Source organism: Sinohyriopsis cumingii, chromosome 8 (genome assembly GCF_028554795.1).
Source record: "Sinohyriopsis cumingii isolate HCF-2022 chromosome 8, ASM2855479v2, whole genome shotgun sequence".
Taxonomy (NCBI): Eukaryota; Metazoa; Mollusca; class Bivalvia; order Unionida; family Unionidae; genus Sinohyriopsis; species Sinohyriopsis cumingii.
In genome coordinates, this window is record NC_142968.1 from 85,689,895 (window position 1) to 85,713,848 (window position 23,954).

The window sequence follows — 23,954 nt, forward strand, 5'->3', positions numbered from 1 at the left end:
GCCTATTTTATGCAAGATGATGAATGTCTAGAAGAGCCAATTGATTTAGACTGTTAAAAAAAATAAAAAAATTATACCGTAATAAAAAGATAGAACATACAAAAAACTATAGCAGACACAAATTATAACAGATGGGGAGGAGGGTCACTCTAACATGGTCTGGAAAGAACAGAGAGCTCCCCTCCCAAAAATAGATAAAATAAACTCCTGATAAAATTTGCCATGGATACATATATGTACGGCCGTGGGGTATTAATGAATGACCGGATGCTGGTAAGCAAGTATTCTGGTGGTATCAATGAATAACTAGATATATGAATGTGCATGCTGAAGGATAGGTGGTAATGTCGAGTGATGGATGATTGATTACCTGAATCGGGTGATGGATATGTAGATAAAGATTTTGTAACGAAATGGTCAGAGATACAGATTACACCAATCCAAGAACTGAAAGACGTGTCAAGAAAAAACGCATGTTTGAAGAAAACTCTTTTCATGTTGACGAATTCAAATGCAGATGAAATAGTCTTTTCTTGCAAAACCACGAAAATTTATATCCACGAAAATAAAGAACAACAGGAAATATGTCAAATATTTATTAGCACAGTAATCGAATTTTTAAACATGCTCTCGGTATCCGGGTTCATATCGTACGATCATGTACGTTGTTAAAAACAAGATAGCAAGTGAACGTAACATTATTTCAAGGCACGAAAGAAATAGAAAACTTCGCCGATTTATCGATATTTCTCGTTTATCACAGCAAACTCATTTTCCACTTTTATTGAAGATATTGATAGCCTGGTTCTGGCTGGTTTATCAAATTCCGTTATTTTTAAAAACCGACAACGTTTATATTGGTGACGCTCTACAGTTTCGTGTTTTGCATAGCATTTTAAAGACAAAGAATTTCCCCGCTAATTACACAGGCTAGGTTTTATTTAAAGAACCTTTCAATCCCTATATTTTGGTGTTAGATCAATGGGTGTAATATGGCTTATAGAGTATACAGCTTGGCCTTACTTAAGATGTGCACCTCAAACAAAAAAAGACTAGCTCCGCCTGGTCATTTCAGAAGTAAATTGTATAAAAAAAAATAAAGAGCCGATAACTTTTTTTGTTGCATTTTATATATTTTTCTGGTTGGCACACCAGAGCAGTCATTTTAGTTAGCTGCGTGCTTAGATCATGTACATTTTCCACAAGCACAAAACTGAGAATTTTTTTTTTACATCCCAGTATATGAAAGTAACAGAGATATTCCAACATTATCTTCTTTGTGCATGTTGCAAATGTAAATGGCTTCACCTTAAACCCACCACTCTCAGAAGTTCATGATATCTTTAGAGCACCCCATAAAGAACACATAGGTACACTGTATTATTACTGCATGATATAATTTTGACAACATGACTGAACATTTAAGTCGCAAGCATCAAAACAGTCCTTTTAAATAATTCTCTTGTATTTCTTCCCCAGAACAGTATTTATTAATGTCAGAGTGCAACACAAGCCCAGCCCACCACCCGTTATGATGAAAAATGAGCTGTTTTAAAAAAGCACATTACGTTGTTATAAATAGCAACCAATGTTATGCTGAGAGACAGAAACATGAAACTTTCCGTAATTGTTCCCCAGATGCAACCAATAAATTTTAGTTTGAAAAGGGATGGAACAGACGAGACTTACTGAGAACAAAGGTCATGGTTTAAACTATTTCCTTATTTTAATATCGAAGAAAGCAAATTTCAATACACAAATGAAAATAAATATTTTCACTATATACTTCTTACACTTAATGCACAATTTTAAGTTCACTTCACTAGGACAAGAGATGTTTCACATATCTCTGAAAATTAACTGCATCGCCCACTTTAGACCCCAGAACTGACCACTCCGGTGACCTTGTGGTTAGAGCGGCCGCCTCAGACGCAGGTCATGGGTTCTATCCCTGGCCGAGTCATACCAAAGACTTACAAAAATGATACTAATAGCTGCCTTGCTTGACGCTCAGTATCAAGGTAAGTGTTAGGACTGGTTAGCCTGGTGTCAGGATAATGTGAATGACTATGACATCATGCTACATGTCTGTGACATGAAGCCCCAGTGCTAGGCATCACCATAAACTGCCACACTGCAGCTATCGTAGCGATATGACTGAAAAATTGTTAAAGCTAAATTACAAATCTAAATCACACACACTGAGACCCCAGAACTATTGGTAATCCTTCATTAAATACAAATGTTGTGAATGGAACCAAACATGTTTGAATCTAATGGTCCATTTAATGTCGGTATTTCACCATATGCACACTGAAGCATACCCAAGCTAAGTTCGGGATTTGTCAAACTTTATGGTCTACCTATCAGTTTTTACCCTGCATCTCCAAATCAAGTGTGGGCAAGCTCTCAAGGCCAGTATCCTTCAATTTGTACCAACATCAACTTGAACAATAGAAATGGTGCCTAGTATGCAACCGATCTACTGCACTGAATGCAACACCATTAATTCCATGTACGATATCATGTTGATTGTTAGAAATTATCACAAGCAAGGATTTAAAAGCCCTAATCGTACTTTCTGAAACTTCATTAGACCAAAAAAGATTTGGATACATAACACATTGTTCCACTCCTTGCTCAGTAAATTGCAAATAAACTGCCTTTTGCTTCTTATATTGAGAATGTCAAGCTGCAATTTGTCTTTCGAGATAAACAATGAAAGCTTCTGTAATATATGTAAAGTTATGGTCCCTGCACCCGTCATCCTTTGTGTATCGCATGTCCAGCAAATGTCGTAGCTTCAATTCGGTCCAAATAAACAGTATCTGATTTTCGTACACAAGAGTCCATTCCTAAAGAAATTATTAGTCCACTAGATGAGACATGAAAATTTGTATGTGCATTCTTTTCAATTCAGGACAGATTTGACATGTATCTGATATCAAAACCAGTCAGGTCTGAAAAAAAAAGATATTTATCTGTCATCTTTTATGACCACCATTGCTACAGATATACTGAAAATACATTAAAAGATTTCGTCACCCATTCATGAATAGATAACTGCAGTTGAGAAACACTATATATCATCTGTAACAATGAATTTTCGTTTGCCTGTCAGTACATTATACCCTTCAAACGTTTTCTTCAAAACTGCTTAGGATTGTGGACTAAATCGATACAGAGTAGATTAGTAAAAGAGTTAACATCGTAATAAAATGTATGCAAATTATGACAGTCACTAGAAACCAAAAATCTTGTAAGGTATTTGTAAGGGTGTTTTGTATGATGTTGGCCCAATGTGGCAGTAACAATAAATATTTTGTTGTCTCGTGGCACTTTTAACAAAATATTTGGTTATATCATTCCTAGTCCCTTTCCCAGGGGCACACAGAGGAGGCCCACACAGACTGACATGGGCGGGTATGGAACTGTGCAGCGTGGATTACGAATCTGATGCTCTACCAACAAAGACATATAGGTTTCCTTCAAGAGTTGTATCGTATTAAATGTAATTTCTATGCACAGTTAACGCAGTGTTTCTGTTTATATTCCCAAACAGACTTGTCGTGACCATTTTATTTTCCTCGCATGGTTCTATACAATACAATATTACTTTATTTTGTTTTGTTCTGTTTGGGGTTGTTTATTTTTAATTCTTTTAATGTTAAACATTTCCTCAATCTCGCACTCAAAGTATTCATAAATATTAATAAAGTGTACTGAAAGTTTAATTATCAGTAATAATAATTCCTTCATGTCCCTTTGAGTTTGTGTTGGCACCTACAGTAGATTCCATAATCTATGCATGATAAATTCCAAAGGATATTGCATATGTTCCTTGCAATTTGCCAATACTGCATCTATACAAAATAAAAAAAACAGAAGATACATCCGTCCTTCTCAGTGTTAGGAATCAAGCAGCACTTCGGGCGAGTTGGCATATATATTTACCTCAAGATATTTTACCTTTTATATCTACACAAAATTATATATACTATCTAATATCTAACCTGTTGTTCCATGCTACCAACTGGCATGGCCATTGATCAAGCTCTCTTGATATGCAAGTGATATGCATCGTATGTACTGCCCGCTCATTGCTCTATTAAAAACGAAGTTCATTCTGAATATATTCAGTCATTTCCGTCAAGCGTAAAAAAACACCTTGGATGCAATTAGCCGTCATTGAGAAACATTTAGAGCTACTTTGTTTACATGTCACAATATGGAGGTGGAAAGAGACAAAGTCAACATCAGAACATTGCCAGACTTTTCTGATGCAGCATACGACGTGCACTCCGGTGAAGGCAGATCACCAAACCCAACAAACTTATCTACATTCTCAAATATACATTTACTTTATTTATTGACTTAACTGAAATGCACCATGATTTTCCGATTAAAATGTGATTAGTAGGTGCAGTATGTCCTTTGCGGTCAACCAATGAATAAATAGTGTTTCAGTCAAACAGCAGGGGTTGCAAAAGCGTGATTTTCAGTTGGCTTCAGTGATAGGCACATTTGGAACACTATTTTAAGAGGTTTTTAGCGAGTGAAAACCTTTTATCTGTATGACCATCCACTAAGAAGTAACGATACATTTTTCTGGATGATCATTATGGCAGCCATATTGGATGTCAGATTGACACCGTTTACATCAAGGACCAACTATACATCACAAAAGTCTTTTAGTGAAAATCCCATGTTGTTCAGGCACTAATTTCATTACGACCACTTAGATCCTGGGATGAATGTGAATATGGCTTTAGTCACCCAGAAAGCCTGTTAAATATTATCTTTGAATTATATAAATGTGTACCTTAGAACAATACTGTTAGCAAACTGCATTATTTAAATATACTAATGATGTACCTTATTACCTGGAATCGACTCTCCTATACAAGCAAATGCCATACCTATTGAACTCAAAATGCTTTCATTAGGGAAACTGAAAGGAAGTCATACTCAGAAAATGGAAGAAAAACAAAGAATTTGCAGAGATCCTACTTTTACTAACAACAGGAACTCTTGTTTAAAAATACAAAAAGCACGAGTCTTCGTTGTTTTCAGCTCGAATATAAACATTTTTATTCTCAAGCCATTTTAACAGGATCTATGCTACTATGCAAGTGCATTGTGAAACTCATTTAAATTGACATTTAAATAAATGTAATTGTTTCCATCAAATGTACTATTAAGTAGTAGAGGGTTCATATTGTCAAATACCTTTTCCTTGATTGAATATGTTCAGCGCGTATCCAAATACTTTTTCCCCCATTCTCTTAGACAATCCTATGCTTGTTATGGAATAGTATGGGAAATACTGCCGTTGTTTTCTATCAGTGTTCATCTCTGACACTTATATGGCAATACTGTTTCAATGTTGGTAGCAAAAAGTATTAATGAAATCCTTCTTTTAAAGCATTGCTGAACTGATATATTTTGTAAAATTATATTAACATGGGTACTGGAACAATCCTCAATTTTTTTTACTCTTTTACTTTTCTCCATCTATATTAAAGACATGTTCACGCTTTTTCATTCAATGTTTCTAACATCACTTTATTATACACCTTTGATTTTGTATGTAACTGTATCTGATGAATATGCATTTTTCTTCCACACTTACATTCAAAACCATTTTCCACTTGTTGTATAATAAACACTCCCTTCCCATTCTGCATTCATCTTCTTTGTGTAGTGTCGAAAATAGAAAAATAAATCACTTATAATTGAAAGTCTGTGTATTCATTTAAGCTCCTTAGATTTCTTATAACACATACTAGAACACGAGAAAAAAAATTAACTTTCTTGTTTGATACATCTATTATACTAACATAATTCATTCATGTGGCAATTACTCTTAAACTGGGACCGGCCGATTCAGTACAAATTACTGACCAATTCGGACCATGCGAAATTTTATTCAGTTTAGTCCAGGATTTAAATGTGACATTTAAATTTGTTTTTAAAGACGATCTTCTCATTATGTCCCAAGGACGTCGAGCAGTTCAAATATGCCTTTAAGGTAACAAAATTAGTTAATAAAAATGATTATAGTGTCGTTCTATATAATAAAATAATATAATCCTATTTTCCATCAGCAATGTAGTAGTGAAATATTTTTTCAAATGTTCTCGTTCAACTTTAAAGTTTTATTGAGAAATGATAAAATTACGAACACTCACAAAAAAAGAAAGAAACTAAACGATGGGCGTAGTGCATGTGAGATTTCAGAAATGGTCTGAATTCTGTGCATTAGCCATGATGTTGAACTCAGTAGTGGCTGCATTTCCTGAATAGGCATCAATGATGCTTTGTATAGAGTGGCGACATCTCAGAATTAGTATACATGATCCTTGGGGCAACCTCTCCAAGCGCAATGGGGCAATTTAAATACTAAATGCTTACGCTATGATAATCACCCACTATCCATTATTTTGCAGTAAGAAGATCAACAATTTTTTGTGTAAAAGAAAGCAAATAAAGAAAATAATCAAGATACAATTTATTATATCAAAGTTACAATACCATTTCATATGATCAAATATTTACAACAAAACATGCAAGCATTCTAGTCTAAAATAATGTTTGGAAAGAATGTAAAATTGTTTATGTTAAATAATTTTCAGTCCATTCTCATAACATGTACATTTTCAGCAAAGCTCTGAAAAGTTGATCCAATTTACATGTTAATGTTCTAATAATTATAACTTGTACAAGATTTACTTGTTACTTTGTCAAAGTTTCCACAGCACTGGGTTTAGATGCCAATTAATAGTGAAGTGCATGCAGCATAATGAATCTGCTCCACATCATCAATAATTATGCCTAGTCAATTAAGAAAATGAACTATTTTAAACATGTTCCTGTGAAGACCATGTTTTTTGTGCTTTTTTTAATACAAAGAATGACATCAAAACCATTACACCTGCATTCTACCAATCACACAATTCATTAGAAAATTTTAACAGCTTTTACATTAAATCACATATTTTCATATCTGAATATGCAATTTCAAGTTCTGAATTACACCATTTTTACAGACTACATTGTGCACTGGCATCTTAAAGTTCCTTGACCAATAACTACACCACAATTGCCCTCCCTGACTGATCTGATGGCAGGATTGATATTTGCTTTCTGGTCAGGCATCAGGCATACTAACCACTGAACAAATGTATCTCCAAACTTGTACAATGATCTAGAAACTGAATATTTGTAAGTAAATTTAACTATCTTGGTGACACATCCTTAAAAAAAAAAAAAGGTCTGGAAACTGATGAATTGTGTTAACAGAGATTTGTATTCGTGAATACTGCATTATTCACAGACTAAAGATTGTTTTATTATCACCATGATTCCAGGAAACAGATTACACATAATTTAATAACATTCTGAGGACTTTTCAGTCACAAAAAACAAAGAATTTCACTTCATGCCGTATAATGCTCTTCACATATTTTTTAAAATCATATTCTGGAAAGTATCCTCACAAAAAACATGAACATTACTGCGAGTCAGTGAGACAATATTAAAGTTTTCATCTATTTTCTATAATAACAAACAGCAGTTACATGATTAAATATTCAATTGTTACCATCTTCAAAACAGATGTTGTTCAATGTCAAAAACTGATCTGACATTACTAATTCTAAAAAAATTAAAATTTACCAAATGATTTACTTCTGGCCCCCAAAAATTCTACACCATGTCTGTAATACAAGTCCTGCTCTTATCGTCTTCTTTTATTCTGGTTCATCATCATACCTCCTGCTTTTCTCTTCATGGGTGACCTGTTCCCCCCATATCCAGCTCCTCCTCCACCCTGCATTCCCATCCATCTGTTTCCTCCTCCCACACCACCTCCCATTCCTCCTCCAAAACCATAATCATCATATCCAACTTGACTCATACCCCCTCCCATTGCTCTATTACCTTGAAAACCTCCTCCCATGCTGAAATTCCTGTAGTTATCAGGCATGCCCATTTTTCCTCCCATGTTCCTATTACCCATCATTCCCATACCACCCATGCCAAAGCCCATACCACCTAATCCCATTCCCATACCACCCATTCGCCCACCACGGTTACCCATTCCACTGAAACCACTGCTGCCACCACCACCACCACCAAATCCACGGTAGCTACCACCAAATCGGTTGTCCCCAAAGCCTCCCTGCCTCTGGCGATTTTCACCTTGGAATCGGTTCATTCTTCCTCCCCGCATTCTGGGTTTATCACGAAAGTTGTTGAGACGCTCCTTTCGCCTTCCAGTGCTGGCTCCAGACCTTGACAGACCACACTCTATTGTATACTTTCCAAACGTTTTCCCATTCATTTCTTCTATAGCTTTCAGAGCATCTTCTCTTCTCTCGAAATGGACAAATCCAAAATCTTTCACCACCTGAACCTTTTCAATCTTTCCAAATCCTTCAAACTTTTTCTTCAAATCTTCCGATGTTGTATTTGTGCTGAGATTCTTCACGTGAACTACCTTGACTTTGGACATGAACTCGTCATCTGGTTCATCTTGAGGCTCAGCCCAATCAACAACGATGTCATACCCACACAATGATGATCTTCCACTCTCCAGCTTTTTCTTTGCTGTTGATGCCTGCTTGTGATCTTCATATTCAACAAAGCAGTAACCTTTGTTTTTGAGGTTGTTTTCCTGCATTTCAGGTGTACAATAAACAATCACATCCTTGATTCCTGGAGTGATCTTCTCAAATTCTTCTTTTAGTTCTTCACCTGACTTGCCCTTTGGAATATTGCCTACATACAGACGTGTTTTTGAAGTTGAAATATTTGCTTTTAGCGTCTTGCCTGGTCGAACCTCGTACTTGTTCAACAGACGACAAGCCTTTTCAGCATCTTCTTTCTTACAATATGAGACGAAGCAGAAATTCCTATTATAACCCGTCTGACTGTCAATCATCAAGCGAATCTCATAAATTTTTCCAAAGTCCTGGAACAGTGGAATTAGCTTGTCTTCAAACCACTGTCTAGGGATCCTACCAACAACAAGTTCATGGCCATTCCCTGGGGGTCCTCCTTCATAGCCAGGTGGGGGACCTCCATATCTCCTTTGTCCTGGAGTGATGTCCAGTGGATACCCCGTCTCCTTCAGAATTTCTTTCAACTTCTCCTTATCGGGACCTGGCGATGACCCAGACTGATCTATGTATGACCTTTTGTTTCTGATGAAAATTTTCATCTGGCCGCATAGGTAGGCACTCTTGTTGACAACATGTTCAAGATCACTTTTAAGTACCACTTTCATCATGAGTTTAGCATCTTTTGGTGGAAACTCTTTAATGGCAACTCTAGCTCTCTCATCTAGGTCATCATAACCAATGTTCTCTTTTTTGAAAAACCTGACCAATTCTACAGCAACACTCTCATCAATTCCAAAATCAACAAGTTTCTGAAAGTCACTGGATTCTTTTAGTGTATCATCAGAATCTGACTGTTCCTCCTGCAACAGCTTTTCTTCTGTCTGCTTGTCTACTTCTTCATCACTTCCAGGGTCTTCCTGATATTCAGCAAACTCCTCCCCATCTGAAAGTCGAAAGCATAAGCACTGAACAGTGTGTGTGTATGTGTAATTGGGATTTTTAATGTAGCTCTAAAAAAATTTCAGTCACATCGCTATGTGACAGTTTATTGTGATGTCCATCATGCTGCAGACATGTAGCATGTCCCACCCAGTCACATTATCCTGACACCAGACCGACCAGTCCTAACACTAAATCCTAATGCTGAGCACCTAGCAAGGCAGCTGTTAGTACCATTTTTTAAAAGTCTTTGCACATCCTTCTGTATCCGTTGTGGATGCTCTAGACACTAGGCCACCGAAGCGGTCGCACTGAACAGATATTCATTAAATGCAAATGAAACTCGTCAAAAAAAGGACTTCCAAGGAACCATAATAATTTCCTTCACAGATGTTTATCCTTTATACGCAGGTTGGATATGTAATGGAGATAAATAGGTTCTACGATGTCCTTACAAGCAATTGTCCTTTATAAGATGAAGGGAAATTATATTGAGCTGTGTGACAGAACAAAATTTTAATTGGAAACTATATTGCAGAATATATACTATTAATGTAAAGTGACAAAAGTTCTGCAACAATTCCAATTTTTAGCTATGATCTATAGATTTTGACTCATTCATGGATTTTTATTTAACAATCCAAATTTGGATAAAAATTAAAGACATGATAACCGTAAAAAAAAGAGAAAAATACACAACTGCCATTACAATTTAAGCCAAGGACGTAAAAACACAATCACCTGACTGCTGGGACAAGATCAAAATAGAGATCAAAAAAATATTTATTTAAAATGGGTAAAATACACGAAGCGTTAGTTGTTTTGCCAACAACGGGTTACGTTTGGGTCAGAACGCTTTATGCTCTCGAGCTTCTATAGAGATCTTGCCAATCGCAGTACATGTATCAGCATCTTTATTTAGCATTCATATATACTGCATTTGTCTTTTACCTGACTGGCCCGTTTTTTTTTTCATCTATGAGCTACAGTATAATGTAGTATATATGAAAGAAAGGTACACATGTTATTGTGCTGATGCGACAATGTGAATATTCACTACTTAAGGCATGTCTTGACACAAGTAGGAATAATTAATTATATTTTATTATAATATTTGTAGGTATTTGGGATTTGCCAACTTTTATGTCCTTAGACACGTTAAAGTTAGCTTCCGACAGTCTATCAGCTTGCAGTCTGTAAAGAATCGCCATCGAAGAATTTGAATTTATATTGCCAATGTTAATGTAATAAGGTGTTAATTGTTAAAAATACAACTCGTGAAATTTCATCACCATGTGAATTTGGAAATAAAGGGCACTCTTCTGCAGTGATTAATACCTAAGTATTTTGTTTTAAGTGTGAAACGATTTGAACTCCAGTGGAATAGTAGATAAAGATGATGTACTTTAAACATGATTAAAATTAAGTGAAAGCAGTTTTGTTTGTCACTGCTACACTTTTCAGTCTTTTACCTAAATACATCTTTCCCTCCCACCCACCCCTCCAAAATTCAGCTCATCCCCAACATTCAAATTCTTTCTCTTCTACACATCTATATGCATGATTTAAGTATAATAAATTAAATTTATCTTTATATAGTTTCGAGATGAAAGAACACATTTCTGTTTTTTTTATCAGTCATGCTGGGCTATTATGTTAGATGTAAACTAATATTTCCCAAGCACAAGTTTAACTTTTAGTCAGTTTGCCCCGACGTTTAAAAAATTTAAATCTCAGTTTATTCTCACCGAATTGACATTTTAAAAAAATATCCTACTTTTCTGCAACATTAACGGAAAAATTTCCTATAGCAAGCAAACAATTACCTTGCCCATCTGGGTCTTCCTTAAAGTACTTCTCACTCTGGCCTGGTTGATCATCAGCCATGATTCAGAGTTCAAGCTATAAAACAAAACAGAATGTGAATATGCAACAAACAACCTGAATATTTATGAAAATTTGTTTTGTAGCTAAAGTGTAAGGAAATGGTTTTCATCAAAATGATAAAAATATGCAGCCTCAGATTATGAACTCTGTATAACAAATGTATAACAAAATATTCAGCAGGACTGAAAATCAAGGAAATCTATATCCAATTAATAAACACATACAATTCATTCAGAATGGCAATCGAGGCTTTTTCTCATCATTACAAGTTTCAATCGTACTGGGCCAGACAGGACAACTTTCTTCTTTAGCAACTAATTGCGATTTCAAACTCTGGTGAATAGGTAAACTTCCTGGTTATATTCCAGTACTGTATAAAAATTAATGCATGGATTCCAATGGCAAATCAATATAATCATTGCTTGCAAGCGCCCAGCAAAAGTTATTTTGGTCAAAATGATACATACAAAAAAAACCCTGTAAACCGCAAATATCAAACAACTAGAATTGTATCAGCACCATTAAATACGAATGTGAAAAATAATACAATGGACAAAGCAGAGAAAGGAGACAAATGCCTCCCACCCCAACCCCAAGTTCAAAACTCCAAATAAAATACTCTTGTAAAATCTGCAAGACTTTTCTCACATGCATTACTGCCTCCACTATTTGTATCTTTTCACATGCAAGGAGGCCAAGTTTCGACTCACGTGCAATTACAATAAAACATTACTCCAAGAGAACTGGATAATTATCTGCCTTGCCCAGGAAACAGTATATGGAGCTATGGCTGAAAGGAACATAGGAATTCCTGTTTTGAACTCGAGCTCAGAGGTCTCAATGGCTAACGAAACTGCTGAAAATAACCACTAGAATATCTTTAAAGGAAATGGAGAATAAATTTGTACATTCATGTTACATTAAGTAAAGCCATCTACATCTCATACTTTAATACACTCCTTCACATGTGCTCAAGCTACAGCAGTTAATACAGCAAAACAAAAAACAAAAATGTTTCCTTTCCACAAAACGAAAACATGTTGCAAGGTTATAAACAATGCTTAAGTGAATATTCAAATATTACCCCTCTGAGGTGAATAAACAAATACTACCACTTGAAGGTGAATATTCAATATTCAAATATTACCCGTCTGAGGTGAATAAACAAATACTACCACTTGAAAGTGAATATTCAAATATTACCCCTCTGAGGTGAATAAACAAATACTACCACTTGAAGGTGAATATTCAAATATTACCCCTCTGAGGTGAATAAATAAATACTACCACTTGAAGGTGAATATTCAAATACTACCAATCTGGGGTGAATACTCAAATCAGAAATTAGTAATCACACAACCAATGTGTCCCCCCCCCCCCATTTAATAATGCAACTTGCAAGTAACAAAACTTGCAGTGCTGGTCAGAAACAATACAGAATGCAAACTGTAAGAAATCTAACAAGTCTTCCGAAACACGTACTATTTAATCAACTCAGTAATTTTAAAGAAAATTGTCCAAAAGTCTCCTCTTCATAAAACTGTATGTGATACAAGATTTTAGTTGAATATTAGCTCAAACTGAGGCATTCGTGAGCACGAGACAACACTTAGGCCATCACAGAATATAAAGCCTTTGCAGACGTAGGAAAATAGCTTCGAGATTACAACTTAAACATTCTGTGATACATTCCCAATCATGGCTTCATCAGTATGCAATGCAGCATGCAATGTTTTTTTTTTTTTTATAAACTAGTTTGTATCTTGGAAAAATTATATAGTTCAGTAATACAAGAATCTGGAAGACAAAACAAGTCAGTTAGGTCGCACCTGTTTAAAAAATTGGTTACCATTTTATTCTAACGACTATGGATTAAATTGAGCCCTCCCCTCCATGAAGATGATAAATTCATAAACCTTTTTCCATAGTAACAGTTTTCCATGTCAACTTGGCAATTATACTGAAATACATTTACAGCACTGTGTACTCTAGGCTGTATATAATGCATACAGTTGGATCAATATTTATATCAACTATTTTGTACCTGCTCACACTAAGTATTCCTGCCTTGATTATGTAAAATAACAGAATAAAATAGAGACGAATAGTCAAATAATTATACATGTATTGTTATAAAAGATCAAAATAAATAATCTATGACTATGAAAATATGCATATACCAAAACATTTATGGAATCTTAAATACATTAATTTGCCTCTCTTAGGACAAAATTTGACGGATACAATTTTTATTTTTTGCCCAAAACATCTGGTACTTATTTTTGCATCTTAATCTATGTACCTGCAGTATCTGGTATATATCAAATGCCAGATTTAAGCCTTTAAAAACAGTCCTGGAATCTTTCATAAACAGCATGATACCAAAAACTGAATGTATGGATTCGCTTTATCCTCAGACACCAAATACCCCATTCAAAGTACAATACTGAATTGAAACCTTTCTTTCCTTGCTTACAAGGAACATTTGTGATTTTCATTGTATGGAACTTTACCAACATTACAATGTTGAATTTTCACTTGTCCTCAATTTAAAATTTTAATATTTCTACAAAATCTTAAATGTGCAACATCTCTGCATCGACTATATCTAAAGATGAATCTGCATAACTGGTATAAACTCAACACTGTTTATACAATGCTGTCACATTAAAAAGAATTCTGTTTAGCAGTGTCAGCAACACATAATATGGCTGCAGTCACATCTGTATAAAGTTTGAAGCCTTTTTTGTCAAATTATGTTAAGCAATTTTGGAGGAAGTTTCTTTTTTCATAATTTTTACTAATGGTTTCCCTATCAAGCGCCAGATCAGCATTATTTGTACAAAATTTAAGTCATTATGCAGAGACAGGTAAAATTTGACTGAATTTTGTTTAGTGGTGCTTTTGAGAACAAGTTGAAAATAGTAACTGATAAAGCAATATCCAGTGCACAAGTTGTCTAGTGACCAGGTGAACTAGAAATATAAGAAAACCATTTTCGTTGTTTTCATTATTAAAATAAAAACAAAATCATTTCAAAAAAGTTTCTCCCATATCAAACTTGTGATAGTATATACTGCCTGTAAATCTGGCATGCATCATTTAAACTCAACTTGAACATACACTAAATATTAATGTCGACTTGGGGTGACATCCCCACCAGAAAAGTGTTACAGAATGTCCCGCCATTTTGACATGCAGGAGAAACAAAGAGTAATGTTCCCCTTTAAGAAGAGCTGAATATCAACATCCCATTGTGGTCATCTATCACCAACACCCATTATAATTTCAACTTGCATGTAGACTGACTGACATGGCAATGTACTTTATATGGTGAACTATTTCCATGAACATTATGCAGCCAAGTTTTTACAATCCTATTCCTCAAAGCTTCACGGGAATTTTTCTTATATAGGTATCATTCATGTTCAAGTCAATAATCAACTCCAAGTTTCAAGTTTGTTGTATCGAAAATTTGCAACTGCTTACTTTGCAAATCCACAAAACAGTACTTTTCCACGCTGTTCCAACATTCTTCAAGGTATCTTCCCAAGTTGTCGATTCAGTTCTTAGTTTCAGCTCTTAAACCTTGGAGATGCACATATGCAATAAATAATGTTTCACATTGATAAAACTTTTTTTTTCCTTCAAAGGGCATGTTTTCAAGTTTCTTGGCAAAAAGTTTCAGCAGCATCAAGTCTAATGTAGATTCGCCTCTCTTCATATCCAGATCTTGTCTTCAATCTCAGGGTCTTCAACAGAACACTTTTTGTTTACTACTCACCTTACATGCTCCATCTTGACTTGTTCAGCATCACTGGTCTACACAACCACACCATCCTCATTCGGCTCTGTCACTTTTTCCTATTTCCTCAATTCCCTTCTTTTCTTTCATTTATTTTTTCCTTTTTGCTTAACAGTTGGCTGTTCTACAAATGGTTGGGCAATGCCTTTAATTTTGTCAAGAATTCCAAGTTTTACACAATCTTTATCCATTGTGCCTTCAGAAGGAATGCTCATTCCGAGTTTGATGAATCAATGTAGCCAAGGTTTTTTTACTTTCAAAAATTACTTATGTGAGGCAAACAGAACCAGTTCTTTATCCAAGTTCAATGCTTGTATTCTAGAGCTATGATGAACTTGTGATCATAAAAATAAGTTACACGAACCAAGTTCAAAGCTTGTATTGCAAGGCAACACAAAACCTGTATGTAATACAAGGCATATGAACCAAGTTCAAATATATTCTGTGGAATAAAGAAACCGTCACAGCCTGCTAAAAATTGAAATTAATGATCAATCATGTGCCAAGAAGGTTAAAATGAAAGCATTAAGAAGGATGATAACGTGCCAAGTTTATTCAAATAAAAAGTTTCAAATGTGTAAAGGACAGTACTGAAAAAAGCTCAAGTCTGCTTTTGATCCAGAAAGGTCAATAAAGATCTATAAAAGCAACATGCACACCACAGACAATAAGAACCAAATTTAAAAACATATAATACAAATATGTTGAGAGCAGGTACTTTTACACGGATATTTCTGAAAACCAAGTTATTTAAAAGCAAATTCGGCTGGACTGTCAATCACTTCACCTGAAAAAAGAAATATCTTGCTTTAAATACATGTACACTGCGAATCTTTGCTAAGATGCAAACACCACTTTAAATCTGGTTAACAAATAAACACCATTTCAGATACAGAAAGGTACGATTTGAACATTCAGTTCAAAGCACAAACAAAAAGGATAGAATTATCCTAAAAAGAAGACTATGGCAAAGCCCGGCTAATTTTCACCATTCACACCAGTTGTTCCCAACCTGTTGTAGTATGACGACCCCTTCTTAACATTAAAAACATTAAGGCTCCATTAATTGAAAAAACACATACCCATTGAAATGACCCCAATGCATCTTTCTAATGCCCCAGGTCAATTACAACTGCACTAGACTGAGGTTAGAGCTCCTACTGTTATCATAATTTTAATAGATTGATCAGTAGTTAGCTTTCAGTAGTCTCCATCACAGTTTTGTGGGATGTACAATCGAACATTTAAAACTACAAAATGTCTCAAACGACAAAAGTCTGCATGTATACTAAGATATTTTTCATATATGCGGCTTGTAAACAGCAAAAACTTTTCTTTACTTGAAACCTTGTTGTTTAGTCACCTAAAAGAGTTACAGCTAGTGTGGAATGTGAACTCTCGAAATTTAATGTTTAATAATCTTTTCTTGATCTGTGCAAATAAACAATGTAAAAGTTTTAAAATTTCCCCCGTCAGACTTTTATACCCATAAAAAACAAAATCAATATACACAAGTCCATGGACCCCAACCTGAAACCCTTTCTTGCAACTGGTGGAACAATCTTTGCCATTTACACACACACGCACACACACATATATATATATATGGGTGTCCAATTTCTTGTGGGTTTTTTTAAGCACTGTGGGATGGTTATGGACTTGCATCTCTATTCATTCAATTCTGTGGGTGAAAAATCAGTTTGAAATCAAAATACATAAACTGATCCCCACTTATGCACGAGTCTGGTGGAATGTGTCTTCATGGTTTGATTGACTAATACATACACATTATTGTCTTGAATTTGAATGCTTGCACCATCTACAGACCTGCCAACCCTGATGAGCCTGTCACAGTAAGGCAGTTGATTTTTTTTCCCGCAAGATGTAACAAAATATAAATAACTGCTATTATAAAGCTGGAAAACGTAATTAAAAGTTTGATGCATCGATGATCAACATTATGTTCAACTTAAAAGTTTCTAAAGTAAGCATTTACTTTATTTACCCCCTAGTACAGTTGCACAAATTCTAGCTCCAAACCCTATGCAGCTCAATGGCTTTTTGCTATCTCTCAACCTGACATAATTCTAGGAAATTATTTAAATTTCACATGACGATGGCAATCCGACTCCTTCAGCTCATCCTGATTACGTGATTTGCTCATCTCAACTGTGCCTATCAGCAAAGTGTGGATATTTGGAATGGCTGCCAGTGTTTTCTCAGGCAGACCACGTGAAAATGGTTCATCTTCTTGGCATTGCATCTGGATACCATCCACGTTTCGCAAGCATAGGGCATGGTTAGCAACACAACGTTTTAGATTATACTTTTTTTCTGTTCATGCGGACGCTTCGCATGAACAAATAGGTGCAGTTTAAAGCATCTGTGGTGCTGCTGTAAAGTTAGTCTGGTTCCCTGACTAATTTCACTAATTCTAAGGTGAAACCCAGGTCCAAATAAAACACAGATGAACTAATTATCTTGATTTTTCGGCAACAATCATTTTTCCTAGTGTGTCACAAGCCTGTATTTTAAGGGTAATTTTCATACGACTTGCAGGCAAAATCATGAGTTAGCAGGTCTGCATCTATTAAAGATTATTAATAAGTATGTGAACAGTGGCAACGTTACTTTGAAGTTGGATTTTACCCCATATATAAATATATACAACGTAAAGTATGATAATATCAGTTGCTGGAATAGTGGTCAAGTGTAAGCAAATCAGTGTGATTAGGATATTTAACGCAGCTTTAACAATTTTTCATTCATGTCGCTACAATGTCTGCAGTGTGGCTGATTATAATGTCGTCTAGCACTGAGGCATCATTTTGCACACATGTAGCCTGTCCCACTCAGTCACCTTATCCCAACATCAGGCTGACCAGTCCTAACAGTAACCTGTTAATGCTAGCAAAAATAAATTTCAGATTTTTTGGTTGAGGTTTAACTTTGTGAAGCATACCAGCAAACGTTTTTTTTTTTTAAATCTTGGCATATACAGCAAAGAACATATCCACATGTCATTTCTGTTGATATAGAAGACCATCTGCGTGCAACATATTCAACATGCTGAACTGAACATTCTTAGCGACTGACCTATGCCTTTCGGTTTGATTTTACTCATAAAAGATTGATGGACAATAACAAGCACAAGCATGGTTTTGTTTTTGCACAGTTCATTTGTGTTGATAAAGTGTTACCACCTGTACTGGACAGAGGCATTTAACAGTAGTTGGGCTTGTGGAATTCGTGTCAGGGCTTGTGATTTATTTTTATTTTTTAGTTACCAGTAGGGGTGAAACATTAACCTATGCCAAGTATCAATAATACTCACGATACACAGCTTGCAATATATATCGATAAACATGTGAACCTTGGAGTGTTTCCATCTATGGATGGCAGATGGTGCCCATATATGTATGTTGACATACTGGCTGCATTTATAGTTTGCAGATTATTGATAGAGATATAGTTACGATATATTTATATGCAATTTTCATTGATAACAATACAAAAATAAAAGACATACAGACTAACTGGTTAGTTGTCAGCGAGTTTTATTCAATGTTTTAGGCCATTGATGGTGGCTCTATTTAACTCACTTTCAGCACACATAACAGGCCCTTTGTTTTGCACACAGGTACTTGCATTTTGTTAGAAGGAAAACTATTGACATCACCCAGTCCTATTCCATTTTTGTTATACATTTTACATAAGGTGATAAACTTGAGTGTTTTAAAATCTGCTCCCCCCCTTTGCTGATTCTGTGCAAATTTTATTTATTCCATTAGTACCATCATTCACTGGTTAAATATATCTGCTAAAAAAGAAGGATGTTACTTACAATTCTCCAGAGCTCACACATATTATCTTTTTGATACATCTGCTCCAAATAAGATTTATCACAAAAAAATTACTTTTTTGAATCAGTAGTTTGCAGAGTACCATGCCATATTTCTCATCTGTTCCATAATGCAGTATTAGGCTCTTTAGTCCATCAATGCCACAGTCTGCTTGTGCAGACCGAGGTATTCAATTATATATCGTTTACTTCTTAATTTAACTTCTTTTCATCCTTATTTATTCAGTTTATATTAATCTTGATCTGGATATAGTTTTGTTGCATATGATCAGCACGGCTACATTGATACAAAATGAAAATGGCATTCTACCTTTAAATTGTCTGTATTTTAAATACACTCAGTATAATGCCTTTTCTCGATTTAATTTCCAAATACAGCTGAATGGGAGATTGAACATTATGCTATTTTGTCTATCGAGCATGAACAAACGACTCATTAACACCATATTCTGGCTCAAAATCACTCACTGGTATCTCCATTAAAAAATCCCCAGCTCCAATATACTTCATGAATTTAAAAACCGTTGGGATCATCACTGTTACCAACCAGTATTTACCAAATAAAAACATAATGAACCACACCAAGAACCAGACATTTTATATTTAGGTATCCCACATTCTAAACAGGCATTTGTAAAACATCTTTCATGACAACTCAAACTACGCCATAACGCTTATTCCAGGGCACAACAACAAATATGCATGAGTTCTCGCGCACTGCTCTCCAGGTGTGCAAAGTTTTGTACAAATTTTGCATGATTTGCTTAGTCTCACACCCTGACGGCATCTTTGTTTAGCTACTACATATCAATGACTTTTGTGCACATTTGCTGCTTTGCTAGTACTTCCTGTTTGCCATGCAGGGAGTAGGCTACACTAATTCCTGATTGGTAGTTATTATTTAACCTGGACCGAAACAAGCAATAACCACTAGTGAGATTTCAATGTAACATTTACCATATGACACAACAGTAGTGGAACTTTCAGAGATCAAAGTAGAAAAGATGAAATTTAACACAGAAACTTTGTATAAATGTGGTTATTAAATGACAAGTACAGCCCTTCATTATACATGTGGAACCCATTTGGAATGTAACCTATATGCTGAACATGCTGCTGGGTTAAGATAATTAGCATGAAATGATGGCGGGGTGGCTGGGTGTCAGATTATAAAACATGTTGTGGAATTAATATGAAGACAAAGTGCAACTATTCTAAATAGTATTTTTCAATTTTATTAATCAAAATAAGTACCTAGGACCGCAAATGCAGTTTCTGATGAATTCTATAGTTAAAGAATAACAAGGCAAACTAATAATGTTTATTCATGGCTGCCAAAGACTAAAATAACCTGAAAAAAGTTTTTTTTTACTCAATCGGGATTTGAATTTATTTGAAAAAGACATTCGAGTTAGTAAAGTCAGTCTAAAGCAATATGACTTGAATTTGGAAAAAATTGTTATATATGCCTGAAAATTTCATTTCTCGTTCTGATGTTAGCCATTATCGGAACACGCTAGACAATGCCGCTATTCAGGTAGTAGAACTGAAACCTAAAATATGAAGAAAGGTGTCTTACATTCATGCAGACCTGCCATTCCTTACGAGTCCGTCTCAGTAAGGCAATTGATTTTCTTTTTAAACTTAAAATTGACTAGTTTTCAGTATGGTGTAACAAAATAACTGCTATTGATTGACGCATCAACGATAAGCCTCAAGTCCAACTGAAAAGTCTACAACGTATGCACAGACCTTACTTATTAGCAGTTTAGTCCCAAACCATATGCAGCTCAATGGCTTGTTGCTATCTCTCAACCTGACAAAATTCTTTACAAAAAAACTTTTCACATGGCGATGGCAATCATATCTCCCACCACAAGACATTTAATGAAAATAGAATACTGCGATGCTTACCATTTGAAAAGAAGCATTTGTCACCAAAACATTCTGTTCAAAATAATAACAGTTTTGGACACAGTATACCACCCCAGTGTTTTCATGACTAGTGATATGTCGACATATTCTGCGCACAGCTTTGAAAAGATGTCATGTATATCCATCAGGCTATGGAAATGAAATAAATTACTTTGGACTGTTTCTATCAGCAGTTCAGTCAAGTAATTAAGTCATTATATATATATATATATAGGCCAATAAATGGCAAGAGATATTAAGCAAATTAAACAAATATTGTAAATAATTCAGTGAAGTTCAAAGTTTAATAAAAAAAATAAGCTGTTACGTGAAAGAGAAACAAAAATGAATAGGATTTAAAGTTTACGTCTTGTTTTTGAGGAAAAATTACTAAAGAATTTAGAAGCAGACTATGTGCCAGGAAATCTCCTGAGAATCTTGTTCAAGCGGCAAGTTGATATGTTGTGTTGCAGGTGATTTTGTACATCTGGAACTTCTTGCAAAACTGGAAAACTGGATAAAGATGCAGAATTTTTTAACTTCCTTTGTATATATAATGTATTTATTTGCATGATTCTAAAAGATACATAGTAAATAGTATTTTCTGGGTTACAGGTTCAAGGTCATGGAGTGGATCTTCATGCTGACATTTAGAAATCCTGTTTTCATATGCATTCCAAGCCAAAATGTGGGATATTTTGTATACACTTGATGAATATCAATTTCCTTAATTAAAGTACAATCATACATTCCTTTTACAAAATGGATTTTGACCCAAAATGACATGTGATCCAATGTTTACAGAAATGATGTATTCTTGCCCATAACTGGCTAGTCCTACAATGTAAGATGGTTGTTGCTCTAGGGTTTAACACCATTTTTCAGCACAAGATAGGCTATACATGGCAGCCAGTATAACTGGTGCAGGAAGAACCCTGGAAAACCCATGGAAAACTACTGGCAGGCTTTCAAACACACTAAGAGGTGAGATGGCAGTGATCTGGAACAGTGAGCACTTTAGACCACTCTAGACCTTGCTTTTATTTTAGTGCTACATCTGATTATCCAAATAACGGCCTTGAATAGTGTGTTCTGATGTCGATTGACATCAAAATGAGTAGTTTCAGAATATCTCGCACACTTGGCAGCCTATATCAACACTCTTCCACTAATTTATATACTTACTGTAGTCTTTATCCTGGCGGAATAAAAATATGACACAAGCAAATGGATGCATGTTCCATTTACATACATCAGAGTTTGCTGCAATGCAACGATTGTCAAGGTATGGCGAAGCATGTTTAAGTAGATTCTTGTGGGGCTATGTTTCTTGAACGAAACAAAACACTGCTTACAAATCCAATAGGCATACTATATTTTTTATTTGTTTCACTAAAGAATAATATTTAAACTCCACCAGATTTCGTTATTCATGGATCACCAGACAAATGAAATTAGGTCAATGAAGCTTGAAAAAAAGGTCCATTTCTTTTGTAAGAATATGAATTTATTAGAGAAAAGTTATCAGTGCAAGTCAAGTCTGACAAAAACGTAATTTTACTTTATAGAAAAGCGTCGTTATTGGTTGCCAGTTGTGCACTATTTCTGAAAATGTGACTTTCATTACACTGTTAGTCGACATCAAAGCATGCTACAAAGCGCCGTTAGTTAGGGAGTAAGACCCATCACCACCCACCCCAACAAAAATATCAGGTGATGTGTTTTAGGTTGAATCACAGTAGTCTGACATTTTATAAATAAAGTACGGCAAAATCTCTGACAATATGAAATCCCCTTATCGGTAATATAAATAAACACAAGGAGTGCAAGCGTGACCACAACCCTTCGCTCAATTTGACTTCTTCTCACACGTCTTTTATCGCTTCAGAATCGCAAGAAGACTGAAAAACTACACATATACATTCAAAAGACAGTAACGTACCAACGCATATCTCTTAAATGACCATGTCCTGAATCCAATCAGGCGAACTAACCTTTATTTTCACCATTACGGTCAAAATCCCTTTCAGGCAAAATCGGCTAGACGGAAGTGGCACATTCCACCAGTTTCTACCCTGCAGTAAATATGCTGAAAAACATGATGAAAGTAATTTCACAAGATAAAATGTTTATCTTCCTTTGTATTTCAGATTGTATCATTTTATAATTTTATTTAAATTTCCAGAACAGAAATATTTGATTTGATAGAAATAACGGTTGATGACGTCATCAACCGTCATAAATTTCCCTAATATTCAAAAATAACACAGATTCTGCGCCGTATTCGGTACAATTATTAGACCCTAACGCATATTTACTGCAGGGTAGAAACTGATAGAATGTGCTACTTCCGTCCAGCCGATTTTGCTAGGGTTGTGGTCACGCTTGCACTCCTTGTGTTTATTTATATTACCGATAAGGGGATTTCATATTGTCAGAGATTTCGCCGTACTTTATTGATAAAACTTCAGACTCCTGTGGTTGTATGACCAAGAATTGGCCGACATGGTGCTAAATTACACAGATCGCTACATGGCGATTCGTATCCATAGCAAACATTTCCCCCCAAGAAATGCATGCAGAGAAATGCCAAGATTTCGTGTAGATCAATACACTGGGAAAGTGATGACATCATTTAACAAACATTCTTAAAATGTTATATTGCGTAGTCTTTGCATTTCTCCGTGCCTACATGAGCATGCCTATTTTTCATCCACCGCCTTTGTCAACATTCAAACAAACTTCTCAAAGTTAACAAGGAACTAAGTGTATTAATACTATAAATATTATACAATTCTTACCTTAGTTTTACAAAATCTATGATTCAAAATATTTGCAATCGCTAGGAAATTAATTCTTAAGTCTTCTTCTTCAGAGAACTTTCCAGGGCACGCCGCTTCCAAATGGCGTCTTTGTTGTAGAG

At 35.2% G+C, this 23,954-nt stretch overlaps 1 protein-coding gene across 2 annotated transcripts; it reads right to left on the reverse strand.

Moving 5' to 3' along the window:
* Positions 1–6,498: 6,498 nt before the first annotated feature.
* LOC149794054 (heterogeneous nuclear ribonucleoprotein Q-like) lies at positions 6,499–23,954 on the reverse strand. Of its 2 annotated transcripts, XM_089967999.1 has the most exons (4): positions 23,833–23,954; positions 15,235–16,042; positions 11,390–11,465; positions 6,499–9,567 (listed from the first exon to the last, which is right to left on the reverse strand). In XM_089967999.1, exons 3-4 carry the CDS (start codon positions 11,448–11,450, stop codon positions 7,739–7,741), a joined length of 1,890 nt encoding a protein of 629 aa, XP_089824125.1. In that variant the 5' UTR covers positions 11,451–11,465; positions 15,235–16,042; positions 23,833–23,954; the 3' UTR covers positions 6,499–7,738. The 2 variants fall into 2 exon arrangements, with proteins under 2 accessions (XP_089824125.1, XP_089824124.1); XM_089967998.1 differs by lacking the exon at positions 15,235–16,042.

Excerpts from the sequence above, each read along its gene's own strand:
- LOC149794054 (XM_089967998.1), bottom strand. The coding sequence starts at position 11,450 with ATGGCTGATGATCAACCAGGCCAGAGTGAGAAGTACTTTAAGGAAGAC. Across the intron at positions 9,568-11,389 it reads GGAAGACCCAGATGGGCAAG|ATGGGGAGGAGTTTGCTGAA; the intron begins GTAATTGTTTGC and ends TTCGACTTTCAG.